Here is a 23,560-nt window from a genome sequence, read left to right as displayed (position 1 = left end):
TCCCCTTCTGTGCTTAGACATGAACAGCGTGTGGGCTGAGCCATCGCCCAGCCTTGCTTCCCGCTGGCTGCGTGGCCAGAGCCTTGCGGCAGCCTCTGCTCCCGGGGCAGCGCCGGGCCTGCCCTGGGAGTTCACACTTGGGCGAACGCGGCCGCTGGCGCCCGAGGGAGCGTAGCCACATCGCGGGAGCCGGGCATCGCTGCGTGGCTTCCCCATGGCCATTTCCCCCCACGATCTGCCTTCAGGCAGGAGGATTCTCCCCTCCGGGCAGTGTCAGTGTGGCAGCGTGGCCGTGATCGCCTCCGTGCTCCGGGGAAAAGCAGCCGGAGGCTCGACCGACGGTGGGGAGGGGGATGCCCAGCAGCGGGCAGCGCTGGGCTGGGGGGGTCTGCCCTGCAGAAATGTCCCAAACTCTGACACAGCTCTTCTTGTCCTGCCCTTCTCCCCCTCCCCTGTGTGTGTGTGTGTGTGTTTCAGGACATGGAGGCGTGAATCAGCTGGGGGGTGTTTTTGTGAACGGCCGCCCCCTCCCAGATGTGGTTCGCCAAAGGATCGTGGAGCTCGCCCACCAAGGGGTCCGGCCCTGTGACATCTCCCGGCAGCTCCGCGTCAGCCATGGCTGCGTCAGCAAAATACTTGGCAGGTAAAAGGGAGGGGGGGGACGACGAATCCTTCTGCGTCCATCAAAAAAGTGTCAGTGCCGGTCCCTGAACTGAAGGCTGCAAGTGCATGGGGAATGGCAGAAACCTCAGGGAATCAGCCCAGCGAGCACAGGGGCCTCCTGACCACTCCTGGGTTTATATGCCTGAGGCGGGTAAAAGCTGCCGCTCCTACGATGTCTGGTTTGCCCCATCTCGGTCTCTTGTGGGTAACTCCAACACCCAGTGCGAAATGCCGCGTGGGGTGCATTGGGTGTTGTAGGGCGTGTGTCCTGCCCCTGCCTCTTCTGAACAGGGGTCATCTTCAGTAAAATGTCAAAAAAAAAAAAGAAAAAAGAAAAAAAAAAAAGGAAGTTGTGGAAGTTACTCCTTTTGCTTTCTGGAGACGAGGCTCTTTTAGCAATAATATCATCACGTATTGCATCAGCGTTGCCGTGTGTTCCTTCACACGGGCTGTTCCGTTCCACTGTTTAATTCAACGGCTTGTGCTGTCACACGTTCTTAATTAGAGCACAGGATACCATGAGTAACTATTAACCATCTTAATTTTGGCTGTTTTGGGAGTAGCCCTCTGCTCAGGCCGGAGCTGCTTGAACCACTATGACAGCAGGAAATTAAACTCCGAATTCCTACCTGGTTTCGTTTTTCAGTTTGACAAAGATTCAGGCCAAAAATACCATCCTCACTTCTGTGTATCTTGTGAACAAATCTGAACATCATCTCTGTGACGTATAGTGTTAAAATGCTTTTGGACCCCAAGTATTCCGAGGTATTCTGAGGTATTTGAGCAACTTGTATTGAGGAAAACACTTTTTTTTTTGTTAGAATATGTTTTTCTTGATCATCTGGAAAAGTTAATGCCTGGGCTATGGACTAAACTTTCACAGTTAACTTTATGGTATAGAATTTTGCTGTTTCTATTTTCACTGCCTTTTTCTTTTCCAATTTTTAACCAAGTTGGTTTTCTGGATGTAGCACAGCTGCAAAGACTGTTAAGGCTTGCTTTTTTTTTTTTTTTCCCCCAGTATATGCAGGGGATCTGCTTGGCTTAGCAGCATTTACGCTCTCTCTGTGTTCAGTTTCGGGCTGACTTGGCACGGCCACAGGCCCCTGGTTTGCAGCTCCTGGCACTCCTTTCCCCGCAGCCCCCTCCTCCCCGTACTGGCTTTACGTGGTGAGGAGCATCTCTGCGGCCCCGCACGAGCTCACCAGCTCTTGATTTTTCTCCTGTGCCCTCAAGGCGGGGGGATGCGTTCCCCTGCGAGCTGCGTGCGCTCCCTCGGGTTTAGGTTTGAGGATGCTGGTGCCTTCGCTCCCTTAGAGAGGAGAACTTCCCGTGGGCTTTATCCGAGACCTGCCGGCCCCTCACGGGCTGTTCCTCTCGGTTATCTCTGCGTCCACTGCCGGCGCAGCCCCTGCTCCCGGCCTGGTTGGTGGGTTCGGCCAGTCACATTCTGCGTTGCCGCAGAACCACCACCACTTCCCACCAGGACCAACACGCAGCTGGGAAACGGGCAATTTATTCACCTACCAGGCAAAGATCCGATGGTTTTACTTCTCATACTTTGGAATAGATTTACCATTAGATATATTTGCACTGTAGAGCAAAGAACGAGGCTCTAGAGCTTTGTCATTAAAGTTGTCAACAATAAATTGGAATTTCATAGCTCATTATTTTCATGACTAATAATTACAGTGGGTAAAATGTCACTGTAATTGCAGCTCTCCGTGCATGTGTGTTTTTTCACGTGTGTGGGTGAAAAACTGGAGTCCTTATGATAAACCCTTACATTTAGAATTTTACGGCCAGTATTTTTCAGTCCTCGATACAGCCTGAGAAATCATCCAGAGGCAGGGAAGTGGCAGATGCAGCACCAGCGAACCTCACCCCTGCGAGGGGGGTACCGCAGGGGTACCCACTCTTCACCTGCAGCGGCAACTTGCTGCAGGCAGGAGGCCCGGACACGATGTGCGTAAAATGAAGCCGCCCGCAGCCCTCCCGGCCTTTAAAATGGAGATGGGAGCCAGAGATGCTGGTGCCGCGCAGCCCCTTCCCTGCGCCCAGGTTTTGTGCCAGGGTGAAGGGGAGGGGGGTGTCAGCGGCCTCACTGCCCGAGAACGAGGGTCTGGGCCCAATCCTGCACCCTGGGGGCGACCTGCCTCTTCCCATCGATGCATGCCGGTGTGGTGCTGAGGGTGGGCAGTGCTTAGAGGATTTGGGAGTGGGGGTCTTGCTGTCCAGAGGGGCTTCGTCCCCCAGCGAGCTCTCCACAACCACGGTGTCACAGTGGAAGGGCCTTTGCCGTCGTGTCTTACCTACCGTGGGAAACCGCCTCATCGGTGCAGCCACGGCTTCGCGGGCTGGCGGGGTGCTGGCAGGCACCGTGTCGCGGTGCAGCGCGGCGCTCTTGGAGGAAAGCACAAAGGAATGTTTGCAAAATCTGCCGATTTGGCTGGAAGGAAGGGAATTGGGACGTTCTGTCGGGTAGCGTTCATGGTATTTTGTGGCTTCCTTCTGCACAGGAGAGGTGCCAGCGGTGAAAGTTTTGAGGCCAGGCAGCAAGGTTTTAGCAGGTTTATGGTCCACATTTGCCACCGTTTTGTCATGTCCTCAGGAAACATGGGAAGAGCTGAATTTTACCCCCTCTGCCCTAAAGCTGGCTACTAGGCCACGCTTAGGGACACGGGGGGGGTTAATCCCTCTCTGACACCTGACACTTTCCGTTACTAATATTGCTTAAAAGGCTGATGGAGACAGAGTCCACACCTGCATCCAGAATATCTGAGAACAGGTACAAACAACACGATGACAGTCTCTTTAAAGGAATTTTAGTCCCTGTGCACAGAGCTCTCCCAGACAGATTGAAAACCCGTGGCCGGGCAGAAATTTGATGAACATGGTTGTGTGTTACAGTGAGAGAGACTTCTGCTGCGCAGCCTGTTTGTGTTGTGCTCACACGGGAAAGATTGGGGAATTAATTTTTTTTTTTTTCCTGTATAATGGGTATGTCAAGTAGCTGCAGAGAAAATATATTAATAAGCAGTCTTATGCTCTTACTTGGGAGTCTTCTCTGAGCTCCCTGCTGTTACTGAGGGCATGGACCTCTGAGCGGACGCGTTTAGCAGCTCGGTGGGCGCCGGGTTGAAAGGCTCCTGAGATCGAGGTCTTGCTCTGCACAGAAAGGACGTGACAGCCTGGGGTGACTGTTGCAGGTGGGCACAGGGTTTTCTTCCCATCCGGGCACGAGAAAATTCACCAGACACAAGGCAGCGCGTGGCTGGGAGCGTGCCTCATGCAGTGCGCTCCCGAGAGCGCGGCACCGAGGAGCACCGTCTCTGTCTTGGTCTCCGTTCCCACCCTCGGTGGGTAAGAGGTGACTTCTGCTCTTAGCAGCGTGCTCAAGGCTCCATTTATTGAAAGGGGAGACTCGTGGGGCCAGGGACCTCATCTGCGACAGAAGCAATTGCTCTTGTGTGATTTACTCGTGAGGGAATCTGTCAGATTTCGGTTGGTTCCTCCAGTTTCCCCGGCGCGGCCTCAGCAGAGTGGCTGGTGTGCGGAGAGGAGCGGTGCCTGCGGGAGGGCCGCAGGACTGGTCACAGAAACCGACCCCCACATCAGCTGGGCCCCTCCAGAGCAAGGGCAGCTCCCTTTGCCTTGAAATTCATGATTGGAACCTCTAAAAACCTGGTGTTAGAAAAATTCCATTTTGAAAAATATTAACTATTAAAACCATAATACACATATAAAAACCATAAAATGGGAAAAAGGTATGACAGTGTATTTATTCTGGAGGTGCAAATAAAACACAATACCCAGCCTTCATTTCACTATGAAATGATAACAAGCCGTAGATATTAATGACACAGAATTTCCGTAGAAAGAGTAATTTGCTGCGAAAGAGTCCACAGCAAAAAGTGTTCTTTGGTGTGATTTGTTTCTATTATTGCCAGCACCACTGATTAATAACACACATTTTCAGTTAATTTTGGATCCCGGCATGCCCTTTAATCTTGCGTTGTTTCTTTTGTCTTGCTATTACAGAAAAATATATATTGTATCCCGAGGCCTGATTCCAATTACTATAAGTTAATCTATTAGGTGATAAAGCACTACATAGGCAGAAAATGTGTATGGGAAAGTGAAGATGTATCTCAGGATTTGCTGGGGTTTGGTTACCTTGAAATTATGTTCTCTATAAATCTCAGAGCATGTTCTCTGTCCATTTGTGATAACTAAAGCTTTGTTTTGGATGTTGTCCCAGGTATTACGAAACCGGGAGTATTAAGCCTGGAGTGATTGGAGGATCAAAACCAAAGGTCGCCACACCCAAAGTCGTCGAAAAAATTGCAGAGTACAAACGCCAAAATCCCACCATGTTTGCCTGGGAGATCAGGGATAGACTCCTTGCTGAGCGAGTGTGTGACAACGACACCGTGCCCAGCGTCAGTTCAATTAACAGGTAAAGGTCTGCCTGGTCCTGGGGAGGGACGCTCCTTGACGCGCGGCCGCTGAATCCCCCTCGGCCGGTCGGGCTGGGCCTTTTGTGCTGTTTGCAAGAAATGCAGCTTGGTTGTGCTTCCCTGACGTGTTCGGGGCTGGGGAAGAGCTGTGGGCTCGCCCCCGTGGCAGGTTCTGCCACTGCCCTTCCTCCCCTGCCATCCTTTCCCCAGCCTGGGAGTTTCACTGCTCGCTGGCAACGATCCCGCCCGTTTGCTCCGAGCGAGGCCGCTGCTCTGCTCGACGGGGCGGGCGTCCAGCGGGATGTTGTGCGGGGCGGCAGCCATCTGGGAAAAGGTGGGGTCTGGGTGCCTGGAGGAGGGCACTCCAGGCACAGGTCTAGGTACCGCTTCTGTCCCCCTGACGCCGGCTTGGTCTTGTTGAACTTGGCCCAGGGCTGAGCCTGCGTGGCTGTCACCAGGGCAGTTCGGTCAGGAGCCTTCAGGCGCCTCAGCCATCCGCTTGTTACGTGGATGCATTTAAGTGGCCTTGAGTAAAAATGCAGGAGAATCTCATTTGGAGCCGCAGTCCCATGTTCGGGAGCTTTGCCCTGGCCTTGCTGGGCAGGGCTGGGCTCGCAGAGGGGTCTGGAGCTTACACTCACCTACTGCCACCTCAGTGACGCCTCCCCTGCTCGCCAGCCTCCCTCTGTCGTAGGATGGCTAAAGCCAGTGTTGAAAAAACCCAGGGAAATACTCTGTTGTCTCCAGCCCTGCCAGGCCGATAATGAGGGAGTAATGACGGGCAGGCAGAGTGCTGGGGCAGCCTCATGCACACCCGCAGCCCTGGCAAGCAGAGCCCTTTCGTTTTCACACGGGGTGTGCCCGGCGCCAGGCTTTGGCCTCACCGTGCTGGCAAGATGGTTTTCACTTGTGCAATTGCATGCAAATTCTTTGAATGCATCTAGCTATAAAGTCCCATCTGTGTCCATGGACGTGAAATAAATTGATGCAATATTCTTTTATTGGCTATCCCAACCTGATTTGCATTCATGGAGTTGCCGCTTGAGTAGCCGAGTGGCTTCCCCAGCGCTGGCGGGGAGAGGTGTCTGCCTCGCCGAACGGAACGTTGAGTCACGCGTTCCTGGGTTTTAAGGGCAAAAGTGGGTCAGTTCCCGCGCAGCCCGTGCTGCTGCCTGGGAGCTCCCGACTCGCCGAGGCTCCGGAGCGGTGTTCAGTAACACGGACGAGGCATTTTCAGTTTTTATAAGGATCTGAGAAATAATATAGACACCAGGAAAACTGAAGGATGATGTCACGCTGGCTGACCTCAAGTTACCAAGGGCAAACTCTTCTTCCATGAAAGTCAGCTCGAGCCCCGCCACGTGAGAAGCATCGCTGCCACCAGCAGCCTCGTGTTTGTGTAGCAGGGCTTCCAGCGTCCTCCAAAAAAACTATGAAAAAGGCACTCAGAGCTCTGTGAAAAAGAGGGATTAAGTAGCTTCCAGCCATGTTTTCAGCCAGTGTCCATATTCTACCTCCCACTGCATCCCCATGTGTTCCCACACTGACAGCGTCCACGCATGCACGGCCCGTGCATCAGGCGCCCGTTTCATCATCTGCCACCAAGTTATTTAGCTGGAAATCTCGTTCTTTCTCATCTGCGTGCCACTGTGGCCAAGGTCTTTTCCTTTTCTTAAAGGTGTGAAACCCCTTTTTGAAAACGCACGCGATCTTTTTGAGTCAGTCTGTTTACCCGGAGGATTGTTGTTGCCAGCCTCGGAGAACGTCCTGAGAACTCAGACCAAACCGTCATGAGGAGAAACCTGGAATTCACGTCAAAAATACTCGTCTTTAGCCCTAAATCCTCCCAGCCCCATGTTGTGGTCCGTGGGATTTATCCTTCAATTTACAATTAAGTGCAGGTGTCTGCACACGTCCGGGCTTAGCTGGCGGGGCCGTTACAAGCCCCGGGTCCTGCTCACCGCTGATGCACGGACGGGGGGTTGCCCGGTCGCTGCAGACCTGAACCCCTTGGAGAATCATGTGGTCGGGTTCCCGTCCTGCTGCAGGGAGGGCAAGGCTGAGCAGTCGATGTTCCCACGGTGGGGAGGACGGAGCTGCCACACTGCGCCCCTGACCCTGATGGGCAGAGGGGGGTCCCCGGGGCCGAGCCGCTCCTGTCAGGGGAGCCCTCGCTGCTCTGGGGCCGGCTGCGCTCAGCGCATCCCCGCTGCAGAGGGTGCCTTGCAGCAGACAAATCTGAGCTGCTGCCCCCCTGTATGAGTGAATAATACTATTATTATTAATTAATAACTTTAATTAATATTAATAATAGGCCACTCTTCTGCAGCAGGAGCAACTTCGTGTGATTAAACCTTAATTAATCATTGTGATTCGTTTTGCTCAAATAATCCGAGAGCTGCCCAGCTGCTTCAAAGCGCTGCAGCCCCCGTCCCCCCGAGATGAAGACGTCGATGTGTCAGAAGGCCCCGGGCACCCTTCCCTCGCCGCGGTGGCGCGGAGGTGTTGTGCCGGGGGTGGTCTCCACTCCTGCCCATGCAGGGTCCCAGGTCTTTGCACGGGGCCCCGCTGAAGCTCCCTTTGCCCCGGCGCTGGGCTGGCTCCTCCGGCCCCTGGCAGGTGGTTTGCTGCCACTGGAGGTGTCCGACACCCAACTGGGCTGGCAGCCGAAAGCCGACGGACCAACAGACTGAGTCCGTGCCAGCCGCGGAGGGACCGGTGGGGACAGCACCGTGTCCTCTCCTGGCTCGGGGCTGGGTGGCGGTTCCTGTACAGCTCATCAAGCTGTTTGTTCCCGTGGGTGCATCCCCACGCCAGCTCTGTCTCACGCCTCCCCTCCTCTCCCAGATTCACGGCAGGCAGAAACGGGAGAAGAGTCGTTAGGTCACGGGAGGGGAAGTGCTTTGCCTTGGGCAGGGAGGTGTGCGGGGGGCAGGCAGCCTGCCTCCTGCCAGCCCGGTCCGATTCCACTGCGGCCGGTGGCAGGGCCGTGGTACCTCGGGAGGCATCTCAGACCACGTCTTTTATTTCTTCGCGCTGCCTCGGCAGGTGAGCACTTGCTAGGGAACCTCCCCAGCACTCCCTAGCCACTGCCCTGCATCCTGCGACATTACACAGGCCTTCTAGGTTTTCTACATCTCTGAATTTCTCCTGATTGACATCGTTATAAATCACAGCAGAGGCCGTCCCTAGCGATGACATTGTAGTTACACAACTTTTAAGATCAACATTTAATTCGTCACATTTTTGTTTTGATGTTAATTTGGCTAAGCAGGTCCTTTTCTGAGGCATCTGGGTTGTTCAGCTGTGTGAGTACCCAGGGGACAACCTGGCAAACGTGTCCCCGCACCCGGGGGTGCAGGTCACAGCCTGCGGGGACGTCTGGGCCGGGAAGTGCCCAGCTCCCTGAGGAGGGGGTGCTGCGCCTGATGGGCGCCCAAATAGCGACGGATGTTTGGTTCCTGGGGGGTGAGGGCGAGGCCCTCAACGGCACTGAACGCTGCACGTCCCGAGGACGGCGCAGGAGTCGGTCACACAATGGGCTGGAGGCAAAAACACGGTCCTGGGTCTGCCTGCCAGACTTTGGTGTTTCAGTGGATGATGGGGTAAAGGCAGAAAGGCCTTTCTGTATTGATGTAGGTGACCTGAACGGAAAAAACAGTGTCTGATGCCCCCTGCCATTGCAGGCTTGATGCTAAGCAGCCGTTTCTTTTCAACCACACACAGAATCATACGGACGAAGGTGCAGCAGCCACCCAATCAGCAGGTCCCAGCCTCCAGTCACAGCATAGGTAAGAAAAACTTTTTTTTTCCCCCCTTAATATAAAAAAAAAAAGCATAATGGATTACAAATATTCTAAAGAACTTTTAATCATTCTTATGGACAGATAATTCTGCATAAAACACTTCAGCACACGTGCTAATGCGCCTTCTTTGTCATTCTCCAAGGGCTGAACATAGTAAATGAATTTTATAAATACTGCTAAAAGGTTTTGAATTTTACTGATTATTATGATAAATAGCTTTCACCATGAGACAGAAAATTGAAATCTAAACCAAAAAACCCCCACTAATGGGGGTCTATAGAATGTCAGATAATTAAAGTAATAAATCAAGAAAGGGATACTTATTCATAACATTTTCTGCATCATTAGTCAGTAAGTAGTTTTGAATGTGTTTTTTTCATCTATCAACCATCCCTTCCATAATTCTTTGTGCACTTGCAGTCTTGAGTGAAGAGGTAGCAAAACTTTTCTAAACTTTAATCCAGCCGCAGCTCGGCAGCGCTGTGCCCCAAGGCGGGCCGTGCCGGTGCGGGGCGTCCCTGGGGGGTCGGCCTGGCTGCTGGGGTGTCCTCAGCCCTTCGCGAGGGTGACGGCCTCATTCCGGGGGGGCTGCTCGGGGGGCTCCATCAGGGCTCAGGGGCTGCTCTCTTTTTGTTCTTGTTCTGTGAAGGCTGCTGGGGCACGGGTAAGCCCTTGCCGTGTAGGCGGGAGGGAGGTGGGATGGGGGTCCCGGTTCCTCTCTGCCTTTGTACCGTTCCCGGTGGAATGGGGAAATGGTTTCTGCCCCCACCCTTGGCACGGACGGGGCGCAGAGCCTGGGTGCAGAGTTGCATCGACTCTGGGGCTGGTCTGAGAAATTATGTCGCAGCCCCGTGTCCTGAGCCTTTCTCTCGGGGAAACGCCAGAACAATCCCAGGGGAGAAAAAACGTCCCTCACTTCGCTACCGTGGCCTAAGGGTTGCCTCTCCTTGAGGGGAACGAGAAATCTCTTGTGTCAGGGCTTGGGGGTGACGGAGGCAGGGGTCACTGGGGGTCGCGCTATGGCCCTGCACAACCCCGGGGTGCTGGGGGCCTGCCGGTGCTTTTGGGACGCAGGGACCTGCCCGCACGGGCTCGGCCTCTGGGCGGTCGGAGGTGGCAGCAGTGCTGCCTCGGACTCGCAGTGTCACTTAGACAGAGCATCTGCCGACATCCCCAGGCTCTGGTGGGCTGCGGTGAATGACCCCCCCTCGTCTGGGCGCAGCCATCTCTGTTAGAGCTCGGGGGACTCCGTTAAAGCAAAGTGGATTTAATTCATATTTTGGGGAGCCTCGGGGCCTTTCAGCCACGTGTCCCACCCCCTGGACAAGTCTGGGGTCTTCCCTGGCCCGGTGGCTTTTGGGGGGGCTGGCGCTCGTGCTGTTGTGCCCGCTGACCGCCTGGCCTTGCCTTGCAGCCTCCACGGGGTCTGTGACCCAGGTGTCCTCCGTCAGCACCGACTCCGCCGGCTCGTCCTACTCCATCAGCGGGATCCTGGGCATCGCCTCCCCTGGCACCGAGAGCAACAAGCGCAAGCGGGACGAAGGTAGCGGGAGGTGTTTTGTGGAGGGGGGTGGGCCGATGCACGGCTGGGAGGGTGGGACGGGGATGGGGCAGACGTGTGTATGTCGCGTGGCACAGCCGTGGACGGCCCCCGTCGGCATCGCCGTGGTGGGGTTTGGCGCCGTTTCGGCAGGACCTTGCCACCTTGTCGCCTTCAGCGTGACCCCGTGGCCAGAGGTGGAACCGATTTGAGGAGCAGGGACTCGTCTGGGTGTTTCAGAAAGCACCGGGGATGTGTCACAGATTTTAACCAGACCCTCCTCCCAACTGGGAACATTTCCCTCCAGCTGGTGGAAAGGGGCAGAATCACCATTGTGTTGACTCTGTGGCCACCTAAAATGTAAAATGTCGGAGAGGTGTCCCCATGCACAAAGAGACGGAAAATGAACGACAGAGCTGTCTGCCATGCTGGTCCCCTTGCACTGGGCAGAGTTTGTCAGGCTGGGAGTGGAAATGAGCACAGTCTGTTGGGGTTGGGTATTACCAGCGCTCCTCAGATCCACTGCAGGGTTTATGGTTCTGTTTCGTTCCGCATCCTGGGCACTTTCCTAATGAAAATACTGCTTTGGGGAGAGGGATGCTGCGGGTAGAACAGAAGGGAAAAGACAAGAAATTCTGTGTTTTTGTCTTATAAAAGTGCCTTTAATTTAGAGCATCCGTTTTGCTTAGGGAGAGCTTACAGCGGGTAGTTGAGGCGAAGATGTGTTTGTGGTCGTGGAGGGGACCCTGGAGCCTTCCCGGGGATGCTGTGGCTGTGGAGGGGTGTCCGCCCGCCCCGTGGCAGCACTGGTGGCCTGGGCGTCCCTCTTACTCTTGGCGAGGCGATGCTGTCCTGCCTGCCAGGTCGGGCTCCTGCTCCTTGCTCTGGAGCACCCTGGCTCCTGTGTGGTGGGTCCCTGTCCCTGTGCCCCCCACTGCTCCCCGGTCCCCCCCGTGGCCCAGCCCCAGGGGGATGGAGCAGGCAGCAGCTGTAGTGGCATTAACCAAACCCCCGGGGAAACGTGGCCAAAATGGGGAGAACAACCTGGCACCCAAGCAGATGCACTGGTGGAAACGCATGGTCAGGTCACGGAGCAGGGCTTGGTTTTGCTGAAACTGGGGGGAAAACCTGCAAGAGGTTTGTGGGGCCAATTTCAGGCACGTGGGGACTGGTCTGATGGTGAGCGTACAAAACCCCACGCTGAATATGCTGTTGTTAGTTAACTGCCATCGTGCATCTGATACTTTTTCCCCAAATAAAGGCCACAAGTGCGGAGATCAATATAAGCATTAAAGCAGGTAGGGCAGAAATTTTGTATTTCTATCAGCCAGGTCAGAAGAGAGGTCACCTGTGCTTAAGCCACGCAGCTCTGTCACAGCCCTGTCCTGAAGCACTGGTTCTTGGCTGCCTGCAGTTACGGAGGGCTCTGGTTTAATTGCAGAGAAAAGAATTAAATGTTTCCTTGGAAAGATCAGAAGCAGAGCTGAGAAATTCCCCAGCTTTTGCCAGTTTGCATTTAGAAGAGAGCACGTGATTTCTAAAACAACCCCCGTCGTTTTGGCAGGATGAGTCATGATTTTCGAGCTGGCAAGCTGGACAGTAATGCTGTCCTCAGCAGACCATCTAAACTGCTTTTATAATAGGCTCAGGGCTGCAGATTTGGAGAGGCATGAACAGCTACTTCAGTGTCTTTGTCTACTTGAGGGGATCCCCAGGAGTGTCCGTACCCCCCATCCCACTCCGCACAGGGTCCCTCTGCACGGGCGGGCGCGAGGTGCCCACGGAGGCGCCCCAAGGCCGCAGGGGACGGGGAGGTGGGTCATACCTCCCACCCTCTACTGTGAAAAAGAGAAGCGTGTCATCCAATTACGGCCTGTATCATGATGCAGATGCACAAGGGGGCAGAGTTAACTTTACCATTTCCCGACTTCGGAGAGCCGGCGGGGACCACCACCGCGGCGAGCCCCTTGTCTCGTGTCTTTGGCCATGTCGCAGTGTTTCTCCGCAGCGGCTGGGAGGTGCGTGTGCCTGCTGCTGCTCCCTGCGTGCGTCTCCCGGAGCCACAGGCTGTGCCGTGCTCGGCCGGTGGTCCTGGCCCCCCTCACCCGGGGAGAGAAACGGGGTGGACTCACCCCTCCAGCTTCCAGCTGCACCGGGCGCTCGGTGTGATTCATCACCCGGTTTTGTTCTCTTCACTCTTGACGTTTTTTTAGCAGATGTCACCAGTCTTTAACCCAGTGGGGAGCTTGCTGGGTAACAACAGGGGCAAACCAAATCAGACAGTCTTTTATTGGTTTATATAGCTGAAGGTGTCATTTTTTTCCTGGTTGTAATACGGACTCGGAGCAGATGTGCCTTGGTGGGGGACCGGCTGTTTTCACTCGTGGTTAAAGGACAGGCTCCTGGATACTGACACACGGGGCGGGTGGTTCCCTGACAAGGCAGAGATTCAGCCGGCCGCAGATCGCCTCCTCCTCCTCCTCCGCATCGCGCGGCTGCTCCTTCGCCTGGCCCTGCAGCTCAGGAAAATGCTGTCGGGGCGCAGGGGGTGGCAGGGCTCTGCAGAACGATCTTTTTGAGCCACCTGCTAGTGAACGGGGTGCGTCAAAGGGAAGCCAAGGGCGGGCAGCGAGACCCCAGTCAAAGCAGGCTGAGTGCAGCTGGCAGCGGTGCGGGGACGGTTTCACCGCGCCGCTTACAGTTCGTCGGGCGGGTGGCGATGGTCCCGTATGGACACCTGGTCAGGCCTGCCTTTTGGGGAGTGCTGAGCATCCCCCGCCTGGAAGCTGAAGCTTTCTGAAGTGGCATCGAGTGACCCTTGGGTGGGCGAAAGGGACCTGCGTCCCCAGGAAGGCGCAGTTGGTGTGGGGCATGTTTTGGGGACGAGGGAGGTTGCTGGGGGCTGCGGGTGCTCTGGAGGAGGATCTGAGGAGGGGAGGAAGGGCCAAAGCATGGTGAGGCAGAGCTCAGCCTCCTTGTGCCTTCGCTCCTCTCCCCTAGACCTTGCTCCCATCCCATGCGATACAGAGCTTGAGCCCATCGGGGACGCTCCTTCCGTGCCCGTGCCATCCCAGCGGAGGGATCCCAAAGCAGGCAGACGTGCCAGAGGCAGGGACGCGGCTGCCCTCTGGGGTCCCCTCACGACCTGCTGCTGTCTCCGCCGGAGAGCGGCATCTCTCCATCAAAGCAAGGCCGAGCCCAGGGCTCCGGCTTCCCCGAGAGCCCCGTGACGGCTGCGGCTCCTTTCAGGCCCGTTCACCTCCCCGGAGCGAGGGGAGCGCAGTGGGGGTGGCGCTGGCTGCCGCAAGGATGATCTTGGTGGAGCTGCACCTCGTGCAGAGCCGTCTGCATGCCAGGCCACAGAGGGTCGAGCTGCTCGGCCTGAGCACATCCCATCTGTACACGAATTTTCCCTTTGGCACAGTCGGTGCTCCGCTCCAGCCGGCAGCCGCTGTCAGGGCCAGGGCCTGGGGGCTTGGTTCCCGTACCCTGTCAGAGAGACATGCCCAGTTCCTGGTGTTTTTATGAACAAAACAACTTCCCAGAGGTCAGGAGAATTCTGTGAATCCCCCGTTCTCATGGCTCTTCTTTGCTTTACACAAAATGCAAACTGTTTTGTCTTCTGCCCTTACTCTTCCTGTAGTGGAATGTATGTTGTCTGTACGGCACAATGACATAATTGGGCACGTGAGATCTTAGAATTAATTCAGACCTGGCTCATGTCTTGTTGTGAGTCTTCTACCAGCCGCCTGATTCTGCACCCCTAGACGTTCACGTGGTTTTAGCAGCTTGGCCAGTCCAAGACCCGCAGCCTGACTGGTGTAGAAGTGTGCCCGTGCCCTCACTTCCAACACGGGAACACGCAGAAATCCCTGATGCTGGCAGGGGATGGGGACAATCCGTGAACAGGAGCAGCAGCCAAGACAGGCTGAAATCTGTTTGCATACAGGAATGGTTCCGTAAGTCCAGGGCGTCTGTTGTGTCCCCAACGCCACTAGACACCAAAGTGTTGGTGCGTGGGCACAGACTCCAGCTGGCCCATCCCGCTACGGTTAACACCGCCCCGGCATCGTTTCGGTGTGTGCCAGCTGGCGTCCGCCCGGGCAGTGTCTGCTCAGGCGGGGCGGGCAGCACCCCCCACCCAGCTCGGGTGCAGCTGTGGTGACACGGAGGGTGCAAAGTTTCCTCGCAGGGACACAGGCTGTGCTGGACCCGGTGGCCTGTGTTGGCCTGCAGCTGTTTAGAGCAAAAGGTGACGTGCAGCAATGAGCATCTCACCGCAAACCGTCAGCCCGGCCCGGGCCCGGCCAGGAAACGCCGTCGGGAGCAGAGGGAGCAGGACACCCTCCGCAAAGCAGCGTGCAGGAGGCGAGCGTCTGCTACCCACCCACCCCTGCTGGCTGCAGGAGAGGTTTGGAGGATTTAAGTACCTGCACCGAACAGCTGCACAGACCGTATTTCAAATTCAGGGGTGTAGAGTCTTCTCAGCGATGGAGGCATTTGGGGAATTGAAACCAGCGTAGCAGGAGGCCTGCAGTTGTACGAGCTGTTTTGTTTCCATTCTCACCAACCATAGCCCCGTGTTGCTGTCAGCATCTGGTGTGATGATGTTGGTGCTCGTGCCTTGTTTTCTCAACTGAACTCGTTGAAAAGTGCCTTGCCTTTAAACACAGACGTGGTGTATTGAGCGGCGTTGGGGTCACAGCCTCCAAGAGGGGTGGGCATGCCGATGGCAGTGAGAAGAAACCGGGGGGTGGGTGCAATCCATGCCCTGTAAAACCATCTGACGTGACAACCCCCACGTTTTCACATGGGGACGCCCCGGGTTGGGGACGCCCAGGCTACCCCGACCCCGCGGCTGCCCGAGGCTGCCGGGTGTGTTTCTGCCGGTGCCAGCGTGGAGACGCTCGAGAGTGGCCAGGGAAGGGCTTTGCACGGACAAATGTGGACGTGAGCTCAGCGTGTCGGTGACACGTCTGGGGGAGAGTGAGACCAGGAAAAGCAAAGCAAGCATGACCAAACATGAGCAAGGACTCATAATACAGGCAGTATTTCTGCATTTTTTGTCTTTCCTCCGTACCAGGCCCACAAACTGTTTTCCCAGCAGGACAGAAACAAGGAGCTGCACTCACAGCTGGGCAGGGGCTTGCAGGGCTGTGGGTACAAACGCCTTGAGGCTGCACAGCGGACGGTCAGCAGCCTCAGAAGGGAGCCCAGCGCCAAGTAGGTGCTGCCGGACTCTTGTGTCATCGCCCCTTGTGGCTGAGGGACAGCGAGGCTTCCAGGGCATCTCCTCTAGGAGGCTGCTGGGAAGGCCTGTAAAATTCTTATTCCCTTCCGTTTGGCTCCACTTCTTTGGACACCAGCACCGCAGCTGGTACCCAGCGTCGCCGAGCGTGGTCAGGTGCAACGTCACAGCTCTGTGCCCCGTGACCTGCTGCGCGGGACATGGGGCACGTTAACCGTGCTCAAGGGCATCCTGCTGCCCTTGTCTTATGGTGGAGACAAACATCTGCCTGTTCTGACCTCTTGGTCCCACTGTCCTGCCCGTGCCCTCTCCTGCCTGTTATAAGGAGAGCCCTGCCAGCCACGGGGTTAGTTGTGAGCGTGTAAACCCCTATTTCCAATTCTCCATTAATGCAAAGTAGATCTCATTGTAGCTTCCCTGGCAGTGGAGGATCTTTATTCTTCTGTCTTTGAGGGCTGGGATGGGGGAGTCCTTGGGCCACTCATGGGCCTCCCTTCCTGGGAAGACTTGGGTCCTGGCTTTGTGGGTGCTCTCAGGTACCACTCATCCCAGGACGCCCCTGGTGAGATACTGCTCTGGTGTGAAAGCCCTCCCCTCTCCTGAGCAGGGGTTGGGATCTCCGCCCACTCCAGACTTACTCCTTGGAGTTTTCCTGAACAGGTTTAGGCACTTTTGGCCCATGGGGTTTGAGTATCCCCCTCGGGGAGGACTCACCGAATGAGGGGTGACGGCACTGCCGGGGACCGCAGGGCGCTGGACGGTCACTGGTGTGGTGGTGCGGGAGCTGAAGGAGCCCACGGATGTGTTTGTGCTGCCCATCCACACTCCAGGGCATCATCAAGAGGAAAACACACACTGCAGCGGGTGGGTGGTGGAGTTCAGTGCAGAAATTATCCACTGGCGAGGTCCCATGCTGACAGAAGTGCCCGTGACTGGTCTCACCCCAGATGAGGACCTGAGCTTGACAGGACGTGGTGGATCGATGTTGTCCTCTCCAGCTCTTCCTTGGGGCTTTTTTGCGTTGTGGAAGTGATGTGCAAAGGGCTGCAGCCTTTGGGGGTCTGAACCATGAGTGGCTGAAACCAGAAAGACTGTAAGGGGAGAAAATCAGGAGGTTACAGAGAAACCAGTATAAACTTGAGCGTTACGATGCCAAAGTGCCCAACTGCAAAGGGCTGCGCAGCGGGGTGCGGTGGGAGCGGAGGGGGGGCCCGGCCATGCCTCCTGTTCTGCTCCGCAGGGGCGATGCCTGCCCGGAGCACGGGGGTGCGGGAGCAGACGGGCAGGAAGAGGCGGTGGAAAAGTGCATTAAAAATCAGAAACTGGAGTCTGCGTTGGGGCGGGGGAGGCAGATGGAGTCACCCAAGTGCGTTCAGAGGTTAAAGAGGAAGACACCCCCTCCAGAGTCCCAGGGAAGTGCTGGAGTTTAATAATTTCTAGGCCGGCATCAGCAGTGCTTACTCACTGGAGTTGTCTTTACTCCTGGGGATCGCCCCAGTGACTATAATGAGATGAAGCCTTTGAAGGGAGTGAGGTTCCGCAGGGTCAGCAAGTCCTGATTTGAATTTCTCCTGCTGATGCAGGTTGTCCCTCGCGCTCAGGGATCCTTTCCCAGTGCTGCAGAGTGGGATGAGCTGTTTGTCCCGTCAGTTCGTTAGCTCCTCGGAAGAGGTGTCTTTCCCTCACCACATGGACACTGAAATCATCCTTTTAGAGCCGGACTTTGCTGGTTACGTTGCAGTGACGGCTTCATCTGTGCTATAGCCAACGCAGTCTATGGCTTGGTGGAGGTTTTAGGGTTTTTTTCAATTTAATTGAAAGCTTTTCTTCCTGAGTCCTTGGTTATAATTTCCCACAACACCCAGGCTTTTTTTTTGTTTTGTTTTGTTTTGTTTCACTCTTTGTGTTTACTTTTTTGTGCCTTACATGGGGCATTCTGGATGTGCTGAAGTGGCAGCAGCCTCTGGGCATGCTGGTGGTTTGACACCAGCAGTGACGGTGTCACCGCGGATGGTGGAGGGTGTCTGAAGGAGGAGTTGGACTCCCCCAGGGTGTGAGGCTAAAACTTCTGGGTGTTCCCAAGAGCCACCCTCCATCCATGGGGTTTTCGGTGATGATCCAGTCATCCCAGACATTAATAAGTGTAGCTCAGCTGGCACAGGATTTCTCTTTGAGGGAAAGAGAGTATTTTGACATTCCTCATGAAATTCTAGGGGAAAAAGAATAAAGGTGGGTCAGTTCAGATCTCAGCTATGGCAACGTTAAAATGGTGTGGTCTGGGATTCTGAGGAAGTTCTGCATGTCTAAACTCATGAAAATGAAACGAAAAGCCATTTCAGCACGCAGACGGAGCTGTTCTGCCATTTGAGGGTGATGCATGAGGCAGGATGGTGGTTTTGTGGGGAGGGAAGGACCAACCTCTGTGCAGCTGGGTGATGGACCCTGCGGACCGAGCTCCTCCTGGGACAGATCCCTTCAGGCCCGCAGGCCAGTGGAGCATCCCATGCTCTTTGCCGTCGACGTGCTTCCCCGTGTCCCCATGACGCCCCGAGCTGTGAGCGTGCTGACCCCCCCGGGGCTGCCCGCACCCCTGCGCTCTGGGACACCAGCGAACAGCCCCTTCGGGGTCTGGAGGGATGGGCTGGTTCCGCCCCGGCCTGGGCGATGCTCACCCGGGGGGGTTTTACGTGTCCACAGCTCAATACAGGAAAACCCCCCACCAGCGCGGCTGCCCTCTCTGAGCGAGCGGGTTACTGCCTGTCTTGTGCGCACGTCAAGCACGTTTGTCACTTTTCTCCTAATGCAGTCCCCGGGGCCCCTATTTTCTAGAGAGCTCTCCTCCAGCTCCGGGGTGAAGCCCTGCTGGTTTGCCACCAGCGCCGGTGGAGCGGGGATTTTCCCGGAGCTATGTTAATGAAAAGCCCAGACTTCCACCAGTCCTTACAGCCCTGCTGTAGCTCCAGCTGTTCTCATCAGGAGCTGTCGAGTGCTGGATGCTTTTCAAGGAATAACCTCTTCATATAGTTTTAGCTAAAAATCAGTTTAGGGGTAGATGTCTTGTCAGATCGTCCTGACGGTGCCAGTAACCGGGGCTGGATAGGATTCTTTTCAGGGAATGCATTTTCCAAAGAAAAAATCGGTTTTGTGGAAAATCAGGACTTGTCAATTTTGATGGATGTTTGTTATAAATGCTAATACAAAATAAAGTAGAAAGGTCGTGAGTAAGATGAATCATTCTGGTTTTATTGAAAAATCAGTAGAATCCAGAGAGGAGGGAACACGGAGGCGCAGTTACAGTGTGTGTGTAGCTGTGTCCACACAGGGATGTACGTACACACCTATAGTGTCCCTGTCACAGATGTACAGGCAGAGGGAGGCGGTAGAAGTTTTCCCTTAGGTTGGATATATTATGTTATTCACAGACATTCACAATCAGCTTTCCGTGTTGTAAAGGATGGTAGCGATCCCTGAGACAACTGAAGAGCAAACTCAAGATGAGAAGAGGTTGTTGTTCGGGTTTCTGCTGGAGCACTGGGTTATTTCTGTGCCTTTCCTTCAACCGACGCCCTTGAGCAAGGCGTTTCTGTGAGAGGAGGGCTGCACACTTCGCGGGCCAACATCCGATGCTGGATTTTTCCCCTTTTTCTCCCTGTGCATAGATCCGAAGTGCTCGGGTCAGTCAGAATACATTACGCTGTTAAAATAAAGGCTTCAGCTTCAAGCATGCGAGGGGAGCTTTGGGGAGCTGCAGCAGGCTCAGCCCACATTTACCCTGGAAGAGAGAGATTTGGCCAGTTCCAGATGGTGCTTGAAAAGACACCGGGGCTATTCCCACATGGAAGATCCAATGCCAAAGCATTAAGTAAGTGATTTGGCACCTCCGTGGTGGCAGGAACTCTCCGGGTATCACGAATCTCCGCGCCAGGCTTCCTCTGTGCTCCCTGGAAGCGGTGAGGGCTTTCCCACCGCCTCGTCCCGACTTGCACGCCGGGGTCTCCATCCCACCTCCCGGCTCTGCTCTTCTTCCTGGGGGAGCAGCAAACTGGGCTCTCCTGCGCGTGACGGCGGGTTAGCTGCCTTCCCCGTGGCTGCACAAAACACAGCTCTAGTGCCAGGATTATCCTGTAGGACTGAAAGCCGCTTCAGGCGTACTTGGTGCAAGATTTGATTCGAGCTTACTGGGGCTTTAAGGTCAGAATTATTTTCTTGGCTGAAATGACAAACTCCCAAAATCCTGAATGATAGCGGAAAAACACTTTTTCTGTTGGTGCTTCGGGAAGAGCCAGGGTTAATATTTTAAGCTGTAATTGCTGTTGTTGCCAATCGGAGGTTCCTGGTAATCAGACAGTGCAAAATCAGTGAGATGCAGAAAATGGAGGTGTCTCAAGACTGGAGGTTTTCTCCGGGTCAGTTTTTGTCTGCCATGGCCTTTGTGTATACTCCTTGCACCAAGGGTTACCTACTGCTGCAGTTGTTCAGTGTTAACCGAATCCTGACAATTTTGGCCAGTCCTAGTATTTGCAGAATAGTCCCATCGTTTCCAGAGCAACCCCATTACTGAACAAACCTGGGCAGGAAACGCAAGACAGGCTGTGGGATTATTTGCACCATTATTTGCGTAGCTGAGAACTGTCAGCGCGAGGTTAAGGGTTGGACTAGGTGATCTTCAAGGTCTTTTCCAACCGAGATGATTCTGTGATGCTGTGCTGGAGCACACAAACCGGGGCAGGGCTTGTTCTGGGTGGAACTGCAGGTGGAAGTGGGGGTTGAGGTGTTCTGCTGCCGCCTCTGAGGCACGGGCAGCCTGTGCGTGCCCAGCGTGGTCTGGGGTCCCGGGCATGCAGCAGCCCAGGCAGGGCAGCAGCAGCCATCAGCAGCAGTCGGCAGGAGTGTGACATCCAGTTTTGCTGATAGACAAATCCCTCCTCATTTTTTTTTTTTTTTTTTTTAACTTGAGCAGACTTTGCTAATGGAAATGAGTTTTCATCTAGGCTTTTTTTTTTTTTTCTGCCTGTATCCCTGGATAGTTGCCCCAGGTGGTTTGAGGTTTGTTTCCCTGCAGTCCAGCTCCGCTGTGGCAGGACCCTGATGCTGACGCACCCCACTGGTGACTCTGGAGCAACTTTGCATAAGCTTGGAGTCAGGTTCAGAGCCACAGCCTTTGCTTTTCTTCACGGACCTCATGCGTGTAGATGGCATGTAGATGGAGGCGCCTGCACAGCTGCTTCCTCATTTTCATGTGTTCTCACTTCTGGGGCAGCGACCATCCACGTAACGATGCCCCTGACTTCAGAGATGGGAAGGTCAGTCGAAGTGCTTGGACTTCTGAAAACAGACGTCTTTTCTTCTGGCAGATGCCTAGAAAACTTGAGTGTGGAGTTTCCTCGTGTTTTATCTCCTCTGAGAATCTGCTGAGGGGTGTTTGTAGTCAAAATACACCTGTAGTAATTACTGTAGGGTTATGGCTCTAGCAGGAGACTGTTTTTCCTTTGTTGCTGCAGTTCCACCTTACAGGTGGAGATAGAGACCAGGGATTTTTAGCTGAGGTGTCTCACGCTGAGAGGAAATCCAGTGAAAATCTCCTACCAGCTGGGCACTGATCTGGCTGATTTGTAGCATGGCAAAAGAGACATCTACAGCAGAGGTCGGGGTGTTGTAAATCTGTCAGGGAATAACATCAGCGAAACACGATGGTTTTCAGGCCACACGGACGCTCCATTTTCAGTACTCAGCTTCCCTGTAGCCGCATTCCAGGGTGCTGCAGCAGTGAAATGTCTGAAGGCTGCGTCTGCTGCGTTCTGAATTTCCTTGGTTGCAGGCTGGGGAAGGATGTGTGGCTGTTGCCAGCGCGCACTTTGTTCCAAAACTTTCTACAGCCCTGTTGTTGTGGTTCTCCAACGCCTTGCAAGCCGGCACAGAGCTGAAGGAAAATCCTTGCAGCGCTTCAGAGCTGCTGCTGAGCCGAGCGGGCCACCTGCTGTAGGGACGCTGTTCTCGTGGGAATGATGGCGTCGGGCGGGACGTGCCTCTTTCCAATGCTTTACACGAGTCAAACCAACTTTTAGTCAAAAGAGTGACGGAAGCCGCCTTGCAGAGATGTCTGGAGGAAGAGCTCTGGCTGGGTGTTGTCCATCTCAGGCGGCAGAGCTTGGTTTCTCCTCCTTGCAGCAGTCACTGGTGGGCGCTGGGTCTGGCCTGGTAGGCTGTTGCGTTGCCCTGGGGAGCGGGAGCTGGTTCTGCCCCCACACCACCGCCTCTGGTGGTTCGTGCCCTCGTCCCCTCGTCACCTGGCATCACCCAAGGGAGGAGCTGCCCGGCGGCGGCGCACGAGCACAGGTCGAAGGCCTCGAGGTGGCTGAGCATTTCAGGTGAAGAGACCGGAACGTCTTACATGGACTAAACACCCTCCAGCCCCCACCCCGTGATTCTGAGCAATTGCTGTTGGACTTTGCGGTCAAGCTATTCCTTCTGGTTTTGCTTTCCTTGCAATATAATTTTTCTGCAGCTGCCGTCTCTGGGCCGTTTGCCCGTCAGATCGTTTGTTGGGAGGTCTCATAACGAGCACTTGTCATAGGCCCTGGCGGGCTGCAGCTGCCTGAGCGCCCTGAATACGGTTCATCGGAGTTGGACAGATTTTTGTGGTGGAGGCTCGTGAAAAATTCAGATCCTTCAGCTGTGGTACTACTGCTCTCCTGACGGTCTGATATAAGGGCTCAGTGTGCGTGCCTGAGCGCAGGCAGCAGCATCTTGTGTGTTAACTGGAAACCCGTTGGCGATGCCCACTGGTTTGGGGCCGGAGCCTAGCAGAGTGGGGGTGGGCACATTCCTGCTCCCTCTGCTCGGCCCGTGCTCGGCTGGGGTCGAAGGGAAGCCCCCAAACCAACCGACAACCCGTCTCCCCGGCTCAGAGACCACGTTCGCTAGCTCCCGCCGTTGGAGCGAGCTCAGGAGCCTCCCGCCGTGCCAACGGAGCTCCTCTGCATTTCCTCCCGCCCGCCTGTAATGGATTTTACACCTGAGTGGTTATTTTTGGTGGTACAATTCCTACCTGTCCCAGATGGGACATTTTGTCTCTTGTTACAATTCACAGAGCTAGACGGGGCTGCTGGTTTCATGCTGTGCAGCATCGACACATGATGCCCTTGTAAACATTACTGTCAGCAGTGGCAATTCCATCTCTATTGTCCCAATAAGATTTCATGCTTGACAGTGCCTGACTTTTTTTTCTGAAAGTCGACTAATAAGAAATAGTCATGTAGCGAGTTTTTCCTTCTCTGATTCCTCAGTTTTCCAGTTGTTTCCCTGAGAACTGGCACCCAGCTGTCTCTCCTTGTTCTTGCCCAGGTTTCCTCCCAGGCAGGAGGATGCAGGAGGTGGCATTTCTGGAAGAGTGAGGTTTTGTGGCAGAGCAGAGACTGTCTTCTCCTACCTGGCCCCTGTTGCGGGTTCAAAGAACAGTCCTCATCCACCATGGCCTTGGCTGGAAATGGGGAGCGTGGCCAAGGCGTGCTGTGGGCCACTCCCAGGATGGGAGGAACATAATTATAGACATGTCTGAATCCGAGGAAGGGGTTTTTGGAGCTGTTTAAGTGTGTGGCTTTGAGTTTTGAATTTGTGTAGCTCTTCAGGTTTACCCGTTCTCCCTCTCCCTCCTTGCGCAGAGAAGGTTTGATCACCAGAGCACCTCAGTGGGCCCATTTGCTTTAAAGAGGGAGGTCAGGGTGTGAGGATGCTGAGAAATCTGCCCGTGGTTCTCTGGCACCTTAGTGTCTGGTGAAATCAGTGTAAACCTCTGGCACCTCTTGGTCTTGTTCCCGTTTGCCAGGTCACCCTTACAGAGCCC

The 23,560-nt window shown here is 54.9% G+C and overlaps 1 protein-coding gene across 1 annotated transcript in view; it reads left to right on the top strand.

Annotated features, from left to right (window-relative positions):
• The first annotated feature begins 214 nt into the window (after window positions 1-214).
• The window catches only part of PAX5 (paired box 5), a 116,763-nt gene continuing 93,417 nt past the window's right edge, over window positions 215-23,560 (top strand). Inside the window, exons 1-5 of the mRNA XM_026866886.1 lie at window positions 215-341; window positions 478-643; window positions 4,925-5,122; window positions 8,850-8,914; window positions 10,344-10,472. Of these exons, the coding sequence (XP_026722687.1) occupies window positions 215-341; window positions 478-643; window positions 4,925-5,122; window positions 8,850-8,914; window positions 10,344-10,472 (685 nt within the window). The remainder of the gene's footprint in view (window positions 342-477; window positions 644-4,924; window positions 5,123-8,849; window positions 8,915-10,343; window positions 10,473-23,560) is intronic.

This window comes from Athene cunicularia (genome assembly GCF_003259725.1).
Source record: "Athene cunicularia isolate RWA chromosome Z unlocalized genomic scaffold, athCun1 chrZ_part5, whole genome shotgun sequence".
Lineage (NCBI taxonomy): Eukaryota > Metazoa > Chordata > Aves > Strigiformes > Strigidae > Athene > Athene cunicularia.
The sequence above is the reverse complement of the archived record's forward strand: the minus strand, read 5'-3'. Positions and strand labels throughout refer to the sequence as shown.